This window comes from Oncorhynchus keta, chromosome 17 (genome assembly GCF_023373465.1).
Source record: "Oncorhynchus keta strain PuntledgeMale-10-30-2019 chromosome 17, Oket_V2, whole genome shotgun sequence".
Taxonomy (NCBI): Eukaryota; Metazoa; Chordata; class Actinopteri; order Salmoniformes; family Salmonidae; genus Oncorhynchus; species Oncorhynchus keta.
Window position 1 is genome coordinate 8964927 of NC_068437.1, and position 17667 is coordinate 8982593.

A 17667-nucleotide genomic window follows, 5' to 3' on the forward strand; every position below is an offset into this window, starting at 1 on the left:
GGGAGGCCAGCTCTAGGAAGAATCTTGTTTGTTCCAAACTTCTTCCATTTAAGAATGATGGAGGCCACTGTGTTCTTGGCGACCTTCAATGTTGCAGAAATGTGTTAGTACCCTCACCCAGATCTGTGCCTCGACACAATCCTGTGTCGGATCTCTACAGACAATTCCTTTGACCTCATGGCTTGCTTTTTGCTCTGACATGCACTGACAACTGTGGGATCTTATATAGACATGTGAGTGCTTTTCCCCATCATGTCCAATCAATTGAATTTACCATAGGTTGACTCCAATCAAGTTGTAGAAACATCACAAGGAAGATCAATGGAAACAGGATGCACCTGATCTCAATTTCGAGTCTCATAGCAAAGTGTCTGAATACTTATTCCAGTTTTTTATTATTAATATAATTTTGAAAAACCTGTTTTCGCTATGTCATGATGGGATATTGTGTGTAGATTTGATGAGGAAACAAATTAATTTAATCCATTGTAGAATAAGGCTGTAACGTAACAAAATGTGGAAAAAGTCAAGGGGTCTGAATACTTTCCAAAGGCACTGTAAATTAGATATTTCTGTATTTCATTATCTATAAATTTGCAAACATTTCTAAAAACACAATCAATGTTGGGTATTGTGTGTAGATGGGTGAGAGAAAAAAAAATGTAATCCTTTTTGAATTCAGGCTGTTACACATCAAAATGTGGTATAAGTCAAGGGGTATGAATACTTTCTGAAGGCACAGTGCATGATTCATGTTTTGAGAGGGGGAGCATTGTGGCTTGACGCTCCTTCTGATATCCCTCTTCTGGTAAAGTTACTCCAAGACCTCGGTGCCCTGAAGGCCAAGCGGCACTGGGAGAGGAGGGAGACCCGGGTGTCCTTCTGGAGAAAATGCCACGAGCAGTTCAAGACTAACAGCACTAGTCCTGGGGCCGCCTCGGAGTTCTTCCTGGCCCAGGCAGGTGCCTCTGAGCCTCCCCGGGGCTCCGTGGCCGGGACAGAGCTGCTGTGTGTCCAGGAGAGGTGCCTTCTCCTCAACCTGGCCGGCCACTGGCTGTCCTGGCTCGCCCAAGCTCCCCTGGCACGTCTCGAGGACCTGGAGAAGCAGCTGTGGACAAGCCGAGTGCGCCAGCAAGTCCTGCTCACCGCCATGGAGAAGGAGAGCATGTTCGCCCTCCCGGCGCCCACCATAGCCCCCGAGGAAAACTCCTACGAGGCACTGATCAGAGAGTTCTCCTTCTCCAAGATGGCAGTGCTCAACGAGCCCAGGTACCTAAGCTTGGACGGCCTGCCCAGCTTCTCCCCTAAGGAAGAGGGTGGGGAGAAGACTGGGTCGGAGGAGCAGGGTGCTCTGGCTATCCTGGTGGGGCAGCTGTTGGACGAAGGGTGTATCCACGAGGCGAGCCGTGTGTGCCGCTACTTCTCCTTCTGCTCCCGGGACATGTGGGTAGTGCTGCACTGCCGAGGCCTGGCCTCAGGCGAGCTCCAGGCTGGCCTGCAGGACATGCTCACCTTTGAGGGCCTGCCCAAGAAGAGCATTCTCAGCTGTAAGCTCCACACGACCCTCAGTTAACCTACTAGATACACCCAAACAATAAACTACTGTTTGGCGCATGTCAGACTTGTTCAAAATCAAATCAAATCGGTCACCTACACATATTTAGCAGATGTTATTGTGGGTGTAGCTTAATTATTGTGTTCCTATCCCCATCAGTGCAGTAGTATCTAACAATTCACAACAATACACACCAATATAAAAGTAAAAGAATGGAATTAAGAAATAGCAATGTCGGAGTGGCATAGACTAAAATACTGTAGAATAGAATACAGCATATGGATATGAGATGAGTGAAGCCATATGTAGACATTATTTAAACATTATTGAAGTGACTAGTGTTCCATTATTAAAGTGGCCAGTGATTCCAAGTCTATGTATGTAGGGCAGCTAAGGTGCAGGGTTGCTAAACTGGGTGGAAGCTGGCAAGTGATGGCTATTTAACAGTCTGATGGCCTTGAGATAGAAGCTGTTTTTCAGTCTCTCGGCCCCACCTTTACCACCCAGGGGCGGCCCGTCAGGAATTCCAGGACCCAGTTGCACAGGGCTGAGTTCAGCAGTTGCACAGGGCTGAGTTCAGACCCAGGGCTCCGAGCTTAATGATGAGCTTGGAGGGTACTATGGTGTTAAATGCTGAGCTATAGTCAATGAACAGCATTCTTACATAGGTATTCCTCTTGTCCAGATGGGATAGGGCAGTGTACAGTGCGATGGCGATTGCATCGTCTGTGAATCTATTGGGGCGGCAAGCAAATTGAATTGCGTCTAGGGTTTCAGGTGAGGTAGAGGTTATATGATCCTTAACTCGCCTCTCAAAGCACTTCATGATGACAAAAGTGAGAGCTATGGAGCGATAATCATTTAGTCCAGTTACCTTTGCTTTCTTGAGTACAGGAACAATGGTGGACATCTTGAAGCAAGTGGGGACTGCAGACTGGGATAGGGAGAGATTGAATAAATCTGTTAACACTCCAGCCAGCTGGTTTGCGCATGCTCTGGGGATGTGGCTAGGGATGCTCTCTGGGCCGGCAGCCTTGCGAGGGTTAACACGCTTAAATGTCTTACTCACTTCGGCCACAGAGGAGGAGAGCCCACAGTCCTTGGTAGCGGGCCGCGTCAGTGGCACTGTGTTATCCTCAAAGCGGGCGAAGTTGTTTATCTTGTCCGGGAGCAAAACGTCGGTGTTTGGCTCTGTACTGACGTTTTGCTTGTGATTGCCTTACGGAGGGAATAACGACACTGTTTGTATTCGGCCATATTCCCAGTCACTTTGCCATGGTTAAATGTGGTGGTTCGCGCTTTCAGTTTTGCGCTAATGCTGCCGCCTATCCACAGTTTCAGGTTTTGGTAGTTCTTAACAGGTTTAATCTCCTATACACTTCCTGATGAACTCAGTCACCGTGTGTATTCGTCGATGTTACTTTGAGGCTACCCGAAACATATCCCAGTCTTCATGTGCAGAGGTCACAAGTTAAAAAACACTCAGACACATCCAAACACCAGTGCTAAAAATGTCAACAACCCTCTGAAGAATCAAGACGACACTCCCATACACCCAAACAACAATTCAAAGATTGTCAGTAACAGTCACAACGCCTACATAGTTTATAGTGAGGTACAAAAGTATTTGGACAATGATAGTTTGTTGGTTATTTTGGCTCTGTACTCCAGCACATTGATACAATGACAGTGAGGTTAAAGTGCACACTGATAGCTCGGATGAACCGTTAAGAAATTACAGCACTTTTTGTACATAGTCCCACCATTTTAGAGAACAATTCACTGTCTATTAAAGTAGTCAAAAGTTTAGCATTTGGTACCATATTCCTAGCATGCGATGAATACATCAACGTTTATGAATATGTTTATGAATACATCAAACTGCAAATGCATCTGTCATTTCTAAACTGTTTAACCAATATGGATTAAAATACCCTCAAATTGGCCTCTCGAGTGGCGCAGCGGTCTGCATCGCTGTGTTGCAGCGGATTCGATCCCAAGCTGTGTCACAACCGGCCGTGACCGGGAGTCCCATAGGGCGGAGCACAATTGGCCCAGCGTCATCCAGGTTTGGCTCATTGCGCTCTAGCGACTCCTTATGGCGGGCCGGGTGCCTGCGGGCTGACTTCGGTCGTCAGTTGAACGGTGTTTCCTCCAACACATTGGTGCAGCTTCCAGGTTAAGCGAGCGGGTGTTAAGAAGCATGGTTTGGCAGGTCATGTTTCAGAGGACGCGTGACTCGACCTTCGCCTCTCCCGAGCCCGTTGGGGAGTTGCAGCGATGAGACAAGATCGTAATCATGAAATTGGGGAGACAAAGGGGGTAAACTTTTTTTTTTTTTTTTACATACCCTGGAATTAACGCTGACAGTCAGCACTTTAACCTCATAGTCATTGTATTATTTAAAATCCAAAGTGCTGGAGTACAGAGCCAAAACGACAACATGTGTAACCGTCAAAACACTTTTGGACCTCACTCTGTATGGCCTTTTGCATTATTGACATATCCCCTCTTTGAACGCTGTCCATCTGTTTCTCTGTGAATGACCCCACTCCAGCAACCAGTTTTAGCAGCCTGTCCTCCTTTGTGATGGTGCCCTCCCCAGAGGATCAAACAGTGACTCAGCTCCAGATGCTGGTGGACGAATGTCGCCGCGGAAAGAGCTACTGCAAGCAGGTCCTGAGTCTCTACGAGCTCTCCAAGGTACTCCCCTATCTTTTCCGACCTTAACATCGAAGTTGCTGCCTTTTCAGACCTAAACAACAGACTGAGCCTATTTTTGTGAGGTGAATTGAAGTTATGTACATTGCTGTGTGTTCATGAGAGCGTTGTTGTGTAGTATTTTTTTTATAATGTACTCTATTAATACCCTAGATTTTAATATACAGGATCAGGGATTTCACTATCTAGTGTATTCCATTTCTACATGTCGTTATGAGTTGAACTTGGTCGTGTTCATTAGGGCAGACAAAGGAAGATGTTTAAAAACGTAAAATGAAAATGTGCTTTTCTTATTGTACAAGTGCAGGTATTTGCTCACTATTTCAATCAGTTCTTCCATTTGGTGCCCAATGGACATAACCTTGATCATGGTAACCTTTGACCCTTTGATACCGCTACCTAGGAGCTGCAGTGTTCATACAGTGAGATCTCAGCTGAGGAGCCTCAGGCGGTGCTGTGTAAGGTGCTACTCTCCCAGCAGCCGGAGCGCTATAAGAAGGCCCAGGCCTTCATCAGTGTGCAGGGCCTGCAGCCTGACACCGTGGCCCAGCTTGTATCCACCGCCGTGGTCCAGGGCCTGTTGGCCTCTGCACAGGACGGAGAGACTGGTGAGAGGAATGATGGATTGATTGATATGGCTACTTAAATGCAACTAATTGTCCCTCTAGAAGATTTTTTGCATACTTTTTTAAATCCCTACTCGTATATTAAATATGTTGTGGTTCTATTACCTACTAAAGTCAGACATATTCATTTTTAGTCCTAAGGTTACAGGAAATGTATAATCGTAGCTAAGAGCTCAGATAATTGGTTACAAAGCTTTAACATGCACCTCCTGCGCTATCCTTGCTATTGGACTTTATTACTGTCTTATTAAACCCTGAATCAGACACAACGACTGTAGTGATTGGTGTGTGTTCACAGCAGAGAAGCAGATGTTCAGTCCAGAGGAAGGGAGAGAGTCCTTCTTGCAGCTGGCCAAGCTGTGTGGGGACCCCAACCTGGTGGGCATCAAACTGCTGGACCACATCCCCACTGTGCCACTGGGAGAGCTCGGCTGCAGTAAGATATACTCAATACTAGTGCTGTGACAATACCAGTATCGCAATATTTTTTTCCATGGCAAAAATAAAAACACGAAGCAGATCAAACTCTTTGCTCCTTTAAAACCTGCTGTATGTAATATAGATTGTGCTAGAGCTTGGGAAATAAATAAGTGTGACTCTGGATGACAACACAATGACAACATTGCGATGCTGATATCATCCCGGCCCTACTCAATACTACAGTAACATAGGCTGTTCTCTTATGGGAATGAAATCATTCCAGTCTATTAGCTGAGTATTACGTCAGACACTAAATACTAGATAAACACTCCGTCATAGTACTGTAGTGGTAAACAATGGTAATATAGTATTATCATGGATTTATTCCACTCTATTTAACTAAGTCAAGCCATAGTTCTTTAAAACCCCTTGCACTAGTGGGAATTGGCCTACATTTAAATGTTTCTTACATAAGAAATATGAAAAGCATCTGCATAACCATGGTAGCAATCAAAAGGGAACAGTTTGGAGATTGTGGGAAAATTATTAGACTAAAAGTGAGGACAAAACAGTTACTGACACTGATTCAATCCAAACGTAACACTGTTGATTTTATGTGCATTTTACATTTACTGTACTTTTCACCGAATTTGTTGGGAACAAAATCTGAAAATACTCTGGATACATTCAGTAACAAGAATATTCACGGGACATTTTGTGGTAGGTGCAACATAAGACAAAAAAACGAAAAATGTACACAGTTCCTACGTACAGTTGGAAGTCGGAAGTTTACATACACCTTAGCCAAATACATTTAAACTCGGTTTTTCACAATTCCTGACATTTAATCACCACTTTATTTTAAGAATGTGAAATGTCAGAATGATAGTAGAGAGTGATTTATTTCAGCTTTTATTTCTTTCATCACATTCCCAGTGGGTCAGAAGTTTACATACACTCAATTAGTATTTGGTAGCATTGCCTTCAAATTGTTGAACATGGGTCAAACATTTCGGGTAGCCTTCCACAAGCTTCCCACAATAAGTTGGATGAATTTTGGCCCATTCCTCCTGACAGAACTGGTGTAACTGAGTCAGGTTTTTAGGCCTCCTTGCTCGCACATGCTTTTTCAATTCTGCCCACAAATTTTCTATGGGATTGAGGTCAGGGCTTTGTGATGGCCACTCCAATACCTTGACTTTGTTGTCCTTAAGCCATTTTGCCACAACTTTGGAAGTATGCTTGGGGTCATCGTCCATTTGGAAGACCCATTTGCGACCAAGCTTTAACTTCCTGACTGATGTCTTGAGATGTTGCTTCAATATATCCATATAATTTTCCTGCCTCGTGATGCCATCTATTTTGTGAAGTGAACCAGTCCCTCCTGCAGCAAAGCACCCCCACAACATGATGCTGCCACCCCGTGATTCACGGTTAGAATGGTGATCTTCGGCTTGCAAGCCTCCCTTTTTCCTTCAAACATAACAATGGTCATTATGGCCAAACAGTTATATTTTTGTTTCATCAGAACAGAGGACATTTCTCCAAAAAGTACGATCTTTGTCCCCATGTGCAGTTGCAAATCGTAGTCTGGCTTTTTTAAGGCGGTTTTGGAGCAGTGGCTTCTTCCTTGCTGAGCAGCCTTTCAGGTTATGTCGATATAGGACTCGTTTTACTATGGATATAGAACCTGTTTCCTCCAGCATTTTCACAAGGTCCTTTGCTGTTGTTCTGGGATTGATTTGCACTTTTCACACCAAAGTACGTTAATCTCTAGGAAACGGAATGTGTCTCCTTCCTGAGCAGTATGACGGCTGCGTGGTCCCATGGTGTTTATACTTGCATACTATTGTTTGTACAGATGAATGTGGTAACTTCAGGCATTTGGAAATTGCTCCCAAGGATGAACCAGACTTGTGGAGGTCTACAATTTTTTTTCTGGGGTCTTGGCTGATTTATTTTGATTTTCCCATGATGTCAAGCAAAGAAGCACTGAGTTTGAAGGTAGGCCTTGAAATACATCCACAGGTACACCTTCAATTGACTCAAATGATGTCAATTAGCCTATCAGAAGCTTCTAAAGCCATGTCATTTTCTGAAATTTTCCAAGCTGTTTAAAGCACAGTCAATTTAGTGTATTTAAACTTCTGACCCACTGGAATTGTGATACAGTGAATTATAAGTAAACAATTGTTGGAAAAATGACTTGTGTCATGCACAAAGTAGATGTCCTAACCGACTTGCCAAAACTACAGTTTGTTAGCAAGGAATTTGTGGAGTGGTTGAAACACTGAGGTTGGATTCATTAAAACTAGTTTATGTAAACTTCAACTGTAATTTCAATGCACTTTTATGACTCAAAGAAGAGTCTTCAACTATAAGGTACTGTTTTGAGCTCACCTAGCTGTGCCGTTGAGGAACTAGAGCGAGCACACTTGTAGGTGTTTTCTTTGGAACACAGCCCTGCGTCCCCACCTTCTCACAATTACTGTTGTTTACACATTCCAAAATGTCCACATTCCATAATCAATCGCAACCTGGTCGGGTGGGCGTCATTTGAAAGCGCACTCTATTGCCAGCATGGTTAGCTACGTTACAAAATGTGATCTTACAGTGTTAGGCTTTCGCAAGGAAATTCGGAGAAGCCGATCATAATTTTGGTGCGTATATAATAGTCACGAGTGCATTCAGGTGAGCGTTCCCCGCCAAATTTCTTCACAATACGGCAAACATAGGCTTATTCAGTTCAGATCAACCCAGGGGATGACGCCATGTCATCTTGTACATCAAGCATACATACGTTGACACTGTATATGACAAGTTTTTTTGATATGGAAACGTTCAGTGCACATTTGGACTTTCGGGTGTTTGGCTTGCTTGTAAGACATCGAAGCGGTATTTGTTATAATCCTCAACTTCTCATCTTTCAAAATACATAGAGTCCTCTTTATTTACAGCATTTCCCGCACTCGGACAAGAAAACGTTTGCAAAAGTTTCCCAAGTAGTGGGAGGGATGGGGGCAACATCTTGTCGCGTGCGGTGGTCAAGTTCAGTATCGCTGTCAGTAAAAACCAATATTGAGACCTTGAGCTCAGACGTCATGTGTAGCATGTTACTGTACAGCCACTGCGTTACCATTTAGGCGCTTATCGGTATCCAAAATCTGCTATTTCGAACCTGTATACGGGTACGTATGTAAAGAGCTACCAATGGAAATGAGTCATGCCAACCAGTTACTAATTCATTTGCAGTTGAATGCGTTGCGGTGTATTGGTGGATAATATCATGTATAATGATGCATAATATCTAACTCTCCCTCTTGTTGTATAGCGGTGGAGCTGTTGATCCTGGCCCACGACTGCTTCAGTCTGACCTGTAACATGGAGGGCATAGTGAGGGTGCTGCAGGCTGCCCGCCACCTCAGCCACGCACACCTGGCCCACAGCGAACACTACGGCCTGCTGGTAAATCCCTCTGCCTGGTCACACATGGGTCTCCTTCCCAGTCATTGTATCGTAATTACGTCGTAATATATGTTGCAGGCTTTGCAATGGATTTCCTGTTGAGTTTTTACTGTAAACTAGTTGCTCCGAATGAATGTACTGTAGGCATGGTGGTGTCAGTTCATGAGTACTGTTTTTCTCTGTGTGTGCGTATGCGTGTGTGTGCGCTCACCTTGTGTTGACCCCTTCAGGTGCGTCTCCTAACTGGCATCGGCAGATACAATGACATGACCTACATCTTCGACCTGCTCAACCAGAACCACCGCTTCGAGATGCTGCTCAGGAAAAAAGTAGAGTCTGTAAGAGGCGCACGCACACAGATCTGTCTCTCTCTCACACACACACACACAAACGCAGAAACTGCACACTGTGTTTGTGTAAACACGGATAGAGATCGCTCTTCCCAAAACAGTTTCAGTTGAGGTCTGACAGAACACCCACAGAGACACAACAGACCTGCCAGACAGAGAGAGGCATCTAGTCATTGTATTTTAGTTGAGACAGGAAATCTATATATCACAGGGGTTGTGTACATGCTGTTTTCTGAGAACACCATGCTTTAGATGTGTAGGAGTGTCTCGGAGTACCAGAATTAGAACAATAGGACAGGATATTTTACTTTCACATTGTCCTTTCCAGCACAGCTCCAGCAACTGTTGGATGCATAACCAAGCCAGCCCAGTACAGCTCTGCTTGGGTCAGTTCAGTAATGTGAAAGGGGTATTAAAGTTTGTGTTTTGTAGTGCACTTGTTTATACGTACAGTGGGGCTAAAAAGTATTTAGTCAGCCACCAATTGTGCAAGTTCTCCCACTTAAAAAGATGAGAGAGGCCTGTAATTTTCATCATAGGTACAATTCAACTATGACAGACAAAATGAGGAAAAACAATCCAGAAAATCACATTGTAGGATTTTTAATTAATTTATTTGTAAATTATGGTGGAAAATAAGTATTTGGTCAATAACAAAAGTTTATCTCAATACTTTGTTATATACCCTTTGTTGGCAATGACAGAGGTCACGTTTTCTGTAACTCTTCACAAGGTTTTCACACACTGTTGCTGGTATTTTGGCCCATTCCTCCATGTAGATCTCCTCTAGAGCAGTGATGTTTTGGGGCTGTTTCTGGGCAACACGGACTTACAGGCCTCTCTCATCTTTGTAAGTGGGAGAACTTGCACAATTGGTGGCTGACTACATACTTTTTTGCCCCACTGTATAGTACGCTAGTATCTAAACGGTGTGTGTTGCAGAACTTCCGGCTGAAGACGGCCCTGCTGGACTACATCAAGCGGTGTTTGCCGGGTGACAGTGAGAAGTACAACATGGTGGCCCTGTGCTTCAGCATGTGCAGAGAGATAGGAGAGAACCACGAGGGAGCCGCCCGCACCCAACTCAAACTGATCGAGTCCCAGCCTTGGGGTGAGCTATGACCAGGCCTACAATTTATAGTATGAGGATCAGTACAATTACAGTATGAAGTCAGACATATTACATATTTGTGATGCATATAAAGAACATGGTATAGTGCCTGAGGTCAATTAAGTTTTCAATTATGCAAGTGAATTGAAATTCAATTCATGAATTGAAACATCCTCATAGAAAACAGTAGACAATTTTCATTTTATGAATTGATTGTCAAATCACTTGAGTCAAAAAACTGAACTGACCCCAACCCCTGGTGTCAAGGGATGTGTTTTTCAATATTGTAGTATCTTTCCTGTTGTATAGAGGGCAACTTCTTAAAATAGACTGTTGTGAAGTTTTTCTGTTGTTTTTACTTTATTTGCATATGAATGTAGCCTGTGTATGAGTCATTGACACAAACTCAGTGAAGAGCTACAGGGCATGCAGACAGTGTTTTTCACTCACTCCCTGCTCATCCCATAACAGCAGTGACCCCTGAACTCAGAAGTGCCTTGATAAAGGTTCTTACTCTCCTGAAGGATGCTGCAGAGAGCTATTCTAAGGTATTGTTATCCCTCCAACTATCAAACACAGGTCCTCTGTTTAGTGTTTGTTAATACTAGAAAGGTCTCCTTGGTCCCCCCTTTGTGCCAATGACACATGTTTTGGACATCAACATTCGAACAGTCTAATACGTAGATTGAATATATACTATCCGAAAAGTTATCATTTGGTTGTGATTATGACGGTCTTACCTAACATTATAATACGAAAATATATATATTTAAAGAACATAACATTTCATTACTTTATGTTACTGTACTTTTCAACATTTTAGAACAGCCTTGTTCTAAAATGGATTACATGTTTGTTTTGTCATGAATCTACACACACAATACCCCATAATGACAAAGCAAAAACAGTATTTAAAAATGTTTATTGCAAATTTTATGATTTAAAAAAAAATGGAAGCACCTTTGGCAGCGATTACAGCCACGAGTCTTGGGTATGACGCTAGAAGCTTGGCACACCTGTATTTTGGGAGTTTCTCCCATTCTTCTCTGCAGATCCGCTCAAGCTCTGTCAGGTTGGATGGGGAGCGTCACTGCACAGCTATTTTCAGAAAAACAACCCCATAGCATGATTCTGCCACTACCATGCTTCACCATAGGGATTGTGCCAGGATTCCTCCAGACGTGAAGCTTGGCATTCAGGCCAAAGAGTTCAATCTTGGTTTCATCAGACCAGAGAGTCTTAGTGTGTAGTTAACTAGTGATTATGTTAAGATTGATTGTTTTTTATAAGATAAGTTTAATGCTAGCTAGCAACTTACCTTAGCTTCTTGCTGCCCTCGCGTAACAGGTAGTCAGCCTGCCACTCAGGCTCCTCATGGAGTGCAATGTAAGGCAGGTGGTTGGAGCGTTGCACTAGTAACCGGAAGGTTGCAAAAACGAATCCCCGAGCTGACAAGGTAAAAATCTGTCGTTCTGCCCCTGAACAAGGCAGTTAACCCACCGTTCCTAGGCCGTCATTGAAAATAAGAATGTGTTCTTAACTGACTTGCCTAGTTAAATAAAGGTATACAAAAAAATCGGTGTCCAAAAATACCGATTACCAATTGTTATGAAAACTTGAAATCGGCCCTGATTAATCGGTCATTCCGATTAATCGGTCAACCTCAAATATAGACAGGTGTGTGCCTTTCCAAATCAAGTCCAATCAATTGAATTTACCACAGGCGGACTCCAATCAAGTTGTAGAAACATCAAGGATGATCAATGGAAACAGAATGCACCTGAGCTCAACTTCGAGTCTCATAGCAATGGGCCTGAATACCCTTGTAAATAAATAAAACAATTCTTACTGTTTTAACTTTGACATTATGGGGTATTGCGTGTAGATTGATGAGGAAAAATAATAATTGAATCAACTTTAGAATACGGCTGTAACGTAACAAAATGTGGAAAAAGGTAAGGGGTCAGAATACTTAATGAATCCACTGTGAGTAGGGTGTCCACCCACTAGTACTGAGCGAAGACAGTACAGTGTGAGGAGAACAGAGATAACGTTAGATGGTTGTCTGACTGGCTGCGACTGGCTGAGCAGAGATGAGATGATTACTAAGGAATTAAAAATGATAGTCTACAGAATTGCAATATTTTATTATTTCCTATTTTTCTATTTGGACCTGACAGAGCCAATGGAATATTTTCAATGTTTTGACAGTTGAATGTCCACTATTTTTGGCTTTGGAATTTCTATTAAAAAGCTCTAATCATTTTGATGTAATTATTCATAATGCATTTAATATTAATTGAAAACCGTGGTATTTAAAAAATAAATTAAAAAATGTGTCAAAACTGAACTGAAAAAGCACTAATGGCTCAGTACTACGGCTCAGTACTACCACCCAATCTACAGAGTGGGTGAAAACAGGCTTTGGTGATGAAATTTCACTTCTTTATGTTATAAAATACATTTGACCAAGATGATTCATGTTCTACGTCGTTCAGTGGGGTCTTTCACTAACATTTCATTAACAAATCAAATGTATTTATATAGCCCTTCGTACATCAGCTGATATCTCAGTGCTGTACAGAAACCCAGCCTAAAACCCCACATGCAATGCATGTGTAGAAGCACGGTGGCTAGGAAAAACTCCCTAGAAAGGCCAAATCCTAGGAAGAAACCTAGAGAGGAACCAGGCTATGTGGGGTGGCCAGTCCTCTTCTGGCTGTGCCGGGTGGAGATTATAACAGAACATGGCCAAGATGTTCAAATGTTCATAAATGACCAACATGGTCAAATAATAATAATCACAGGCAGAACAGTTGAAACTGGAGCAGCAGCACAGTCAGGTGTACTGGGGACAGCAAGTAGTCATGATGTCAGGTAGTCCTGAGGCATGGTCCTAGGGCTCAGGTCCTCTGAGAGAGAGAAAGAAAAGAGAAAGAGAGAATTAGAGAAGGCATACTTAAATTCACACAGGACACCGGATAGGACAGGAGAAGTACTCCAGATATAACAAACTGACCCTAGCCCACCGACACATAAACTACTGCAGCATAAATACTGGAGGCTGAGACAGGAGGGGTCAGGAGACACTGTGGCCCCATCCGAGGACACCCCCAGACAGGGCCAAACTAACAGTAAGTCCAAATAATCGGATTTCCTACCTACACCTACACCGATTTCCTACCTACCTACACATTCTGTTGATGAGCGGAGCAGCTTACTCGCAGCGACTTTTGAGGATTGCACATGCTGTGGTGGTCATCTTCAAAGTTGTTTCGACAAGTCGCAAAACCTAAATTAGCATGGCACAAGCTGAATTAATTGTGAAAGGCTTTGAAAATAAAAAAAGATTGCGGTACGTTCAGTGCTCCGTTGACATTTCACAGAGAGACGCTTGTTTTTGTGAGAAAATCTTCTAAACAGGAATTTCTCATTAATTAGAAAAGCTAATACTAAAAATGTGAAAATACTATCCCAAAACATATTGTTTTATGTCCTTCGGATTCGAGTAGAAAGATGACGATTTCAACGGGAAATGTGAACCTGTGAGGTAGCAATCGTTCTCTCACGTCATCCAGCCTAGCTGACGAGATGCTGTGAAATTTTAATTATTTTGACAACTTTTTTTTCTCTGGCCTCCATTGATTTAGTCACCTTAATTTTGGCCACCCTGCAAGGGTAAATATTCCAATAACTTTTGAACATGAGGTCTGGACCTGTGTGGGTTCCATATTTTGGGCAGAGGGAGCTCCCATCTCGCTTTGTTCATGGTGCCTACCAGGCTTGTTTTTTGTGTATTGTTCGCTTCCCCTCGCTCATAAACTCTCCCATTTCTCCCCCTTTTATCATACTTTACTTCATTTATTTCATGTTATTTGTAAAAAAAAATATATATATAATAATTGTTTCGGTATAGTTTAGGTTCAGTTTTGAAGCAATTATCGGGGTGATTATCAACTGGTCATAGCACCTTCAACAGTCGGGAAAGACATTTAAAAAAAATGATATGTCCGCCTAAAACTGGTTATAACTCAAATCAAAAGTTTTTTGTCGTATGAAAACGGGTGTAGACTAACAGTGAATTGCTTACTCACGGGTCCTTTTCCAACAATGCAGAGTTTAAGATCAAAAAATAAAATGGAAATAGTGACAGGAGGAATAAATACACAGTGAATAACAATAACGAGTAAAAAATAACATGGCTATATACAGGGAGTACTAGTACCGAGTTGATGTGCAGGTATACAACATTTACATTACATTTAAGTCATTTAGCAGACGCTCTTATCCAGAGCGACTTACAAATTGGTGCATTCACCTTATGACATCCAGTGTAACAGCCACTTTACAATAGTGCATCTAAATCTTTTAAGGGGGGTGAGAAGGATTACTTTATCCTATCCTAGGTATTCCTTAAAGAGGTGGGGTTTCAGGTGTCTCCGGAAGGTGGTGATTGACTCCGCTGTCCTGGCGTCGTGAGTGAGTGTGTTCCACCATTGGAGAGCCAGAGCAGCGAACAGTTTTGACTGGGCTGAGCGGGAACTGTAATTCCTCAGTGGTAGGGAGGCGAGCAGGCCAGAGGTGGATGAACGCAGTGCCCTTGTTTGGGTGTAGGGCCTGATCAGAGCCTGGAGGTACTGAGGTGCCGTTCCCCTCACAGCTCCGTAGGCAAGCACCATGGTCTTGTAGCGGATGCGAGCTTCAACTGGAAGCCAGTGGAGAGAGCGGAGGAGCGGGGTGACGTGAGAGAACTTGGGAAGGTTGAACACCAGACGGGCTGCGGCGTTCTGGATGAGTTGTAGGGGTTTAATGGCACAGGCAGGAGCCCAGCCAACAGCGAGTTGCAGTAATCCAGACGGGAGATGACAAGTGCCTGGATTAGGACCTGCGCCTCTTCCTGTGTGAGGCAGGGTCGTACTCTGCGGATGTTGTAGAGCATGAACCTACAGGAACGGGCCACCGCCTTGATGTTAGTTGAGAACGACAGGGTGTTGTCCAGGATCACGCCAAGGTTCTTAGCGCTCTGGGAGGAGGACACAATGGAGTTGTCAACCGTGATGGCGAGATCATGGAACGGGCAGTCCTTCCCCGGGAGGAAGAGCAGCTCCGTCTTGCCGAGGTTCAGCTTGAGGTGGTGATCCGTCATCCACACTGATATGTCTGCCAGACATGCAGAGATGCGATTCACCACCTGGTCATCAGAAGGAGGAAAGGAGAAGATTAATTGTGTGTCGTCTGCATAGCAATGATAGGAGAGACCATGTGAGGTTATGACAGAGCCAAGTGACTTGGTGTATAGCGAGAATAGGAGAGGGCCTAGAACAGAGCCCTGGGGGACACCAGTGGTGAGAGCGCGTGGTGAGGAGACAGATTCTCGCCACGCCACCTGGTAGGAGCGACCTGTCAGGTAGGACGCAATCAAGCGTGGGCCGCGCCGGAGATGCCCAACTCGGAGAGGGTGGAGAGGAGGAGGATCTGATGGTTCACAGTATCAAAGGCAGCCGATAGGTCTAGAAGGATGAGAGCAGAGGAGAGAGAGTTAGCTTTAGCGGTGCGGAGCACCTCCGTGATACAGAGAAGAGCAGTCTCAGTTGAATGACTAGTCTTGAAACCTGACTGATTTGGATCAAGAAGGTCATTCTGAGAGAGATAGCGGGAGAGCTGGCCAAGGACGGCACGTTCAAGAGTTTTGGAGAGAAAAGAAAGAAGGGATACTGGTCTGTAGTTGTTGACATCGGAGGGATCGAGTGTAGGTTTTTTCAGAAGGGGTGCAACTCTCGCTCTCTTGAAGACGGAAGGGACGTAGCCAGCGGTCAGGGATGAGTTGATGAGCGAGGTGAGGTAAGGGAGAAGGTCTCCGGAAATGGTCTGGAGAAGAGAGGAGGGGATAGGGTCGAGCGGGCAGGTTGTTGGTCGGCCGGCCGTCACAAGACGCGAGATTTCATCTGGAGAGAGAGGGGAGAAAGAGGTCAGAGCACCGAGTAGGGCAGTGTGAGCAGAACCAGCGGTGTCGTTTGACTTAGCAAACGAGGATCGGATGTCGTCAACCTTCTTTTCAAAATGGTTGACGAAGTCATCTGCAGAGAGGGAGGAGGGGGGGGGAGGAGGAGGATTCAGGAGGGAGGAGAAGGTGGCAAAGAGCTTCCTAGGGTTAGAGGCAGATGCTTGGAATTTAGAGTGGTAGAAAGTGGCTTTAGCAGCAGAGACAGAGGAGGAACATTTAGAGAGGAGGGAGCGAAAGGATGCCAGGTCCGCAGGGAGGCGAGTTTTCCTCCATTTCCGCTCGGCTGCCCGGAGCCCTGTTCTGTGAGCTCGCAATGAGTCGTCGAGCCACGGAGCGGGAGGGGAGGACCGAGCCGGCCTGGAAGATAGGGGACATAGAGAGTCAAAGGATGCAGAAAGGGAGGAGAGGAGGGTTGAGGAGGCAGAATCAGGAGATAGGTTGGAGAAGGTTTGAGCAGAGGGAAGAGATGATAGGATGGAAGAGGAGAGAGTAGCGGGGGAGAGAGAGCGAAGGTTGGGACGGCGCGATACCATCCGAGTAGGGGCAGTGTGGGAAGTGTTGGATGAGAGCGAGAGGGAAAAGGATACAAGGTAGTGGTCGGAGACTTGGAGGGGAGTTGCAATGAGGTTAGTGGAAGAACAGCATCTAGTAAAGATGAGGTCGAGCGTATTGCCTGCCTTGTGAGTAGGGGGAAGGTGAGAGGGTGAGGTCAAAAGAGGAAAGGAGTGGAAAGAAGGAGGCAGAGAGGAATGAGTCAAAGGTAGACGTGGGGAGGTTAAAGTCGCCCAGAACTGTGAGAGGTGAGCCGTCCTCAGGAAAGGAGCTTATCAAGACATCAAGCTCATTGATGAACTCTCCGAGGGGACCTGGAGGGCGATAAATGATAAGGATGTTAAGCTTGAAAGGGCTGGTAACTGTGACAGCATGAAATTCAAAGGAGGTGATAGACAGATGGGTAAGGGGAGAAAGAGAGAGAGAATGATCACTTGGGAGAGATGAGGATCCCGGTGCCACCACCCCGCTGACCAGAAGCTCTCGGGTGTGCGAGAACACGTGGGCGGACGAAGAGAGAGCAGTAGGAGTAGCAGTGTTATCTGTGGTGATCCATGTTTCCGTCAGTGCCAAGAAGTCGAGGGACTGGAGGGAGGCATAGGCTGAGATGAACTCTGCCTTGTTGGCCGCAGATCGGCAGTTCCAGAGGCTACCGGAGACCTGGAACTCCACGTGGGTCGTGCGCGCTGGGACCACCAGATTAGGGTGGCCGCGGCCACGCGGTGTGGAGCGTTTGTATGGTCTGTGCAGAGAGGAGATAACAGGGATAGACAGACACATAGTTGACAGGCTACAGAAGAGGCTACGCTAATGCAAGGAGATTGGAATGACAAGTGGACTACACGTCTCGAATGTTCAGAAAG

At 44.8% G+C, this 17667-nt stretch overlaps 1 protein-coding gene across 3 annotated transcripts in view; it reads left to right on the top strand.

The window, feature by feature from the left end:
* The window catches only part of spg11 (SPG11 vesicle trafficking associated, spatacsin), a 71472-nt gene that overhangs the window by 52007 nt on the left and 1798 nt on the right, over positions 1 to 17667 (top strand). For 2 of the 3 annotated variants that reach the window (XM_035790542.1, XM_035790543.1), the window contains exons 30-37: positions 815 to 1547; positions 4113 to 4258; positions 4680 to 4884; positions 5201 to 5338; positions 8654 to 8787; positions 9018 to 9125; positions 10080 to 10248; positions 10720 to 10796. In XM_035790542.1, coding sequence (XP_035646435.1) covers positions 815 to 1547; positions 4113 to 4258; positions 4680 to 4884; positions 5201 to 5338; positions 8654 to 8787; positions 9018 to 9125; positions 10080 to 10248; positions 10720 to 10796 — 1710 coding nt within the window. The remainder of the gene's footprint in view (positions 1 to 814; positions 1548 to 4112; positions 4259 to 4679; positions 4885 to 5200; positions 5339 to 8653; positions 8788 to 9017; positions 9126 to 10079; positions 10249 to 10719; positions 10797 to 17667) is intronic. The other variant, XM_035790544.1, reaches the window with a different exon arrangement.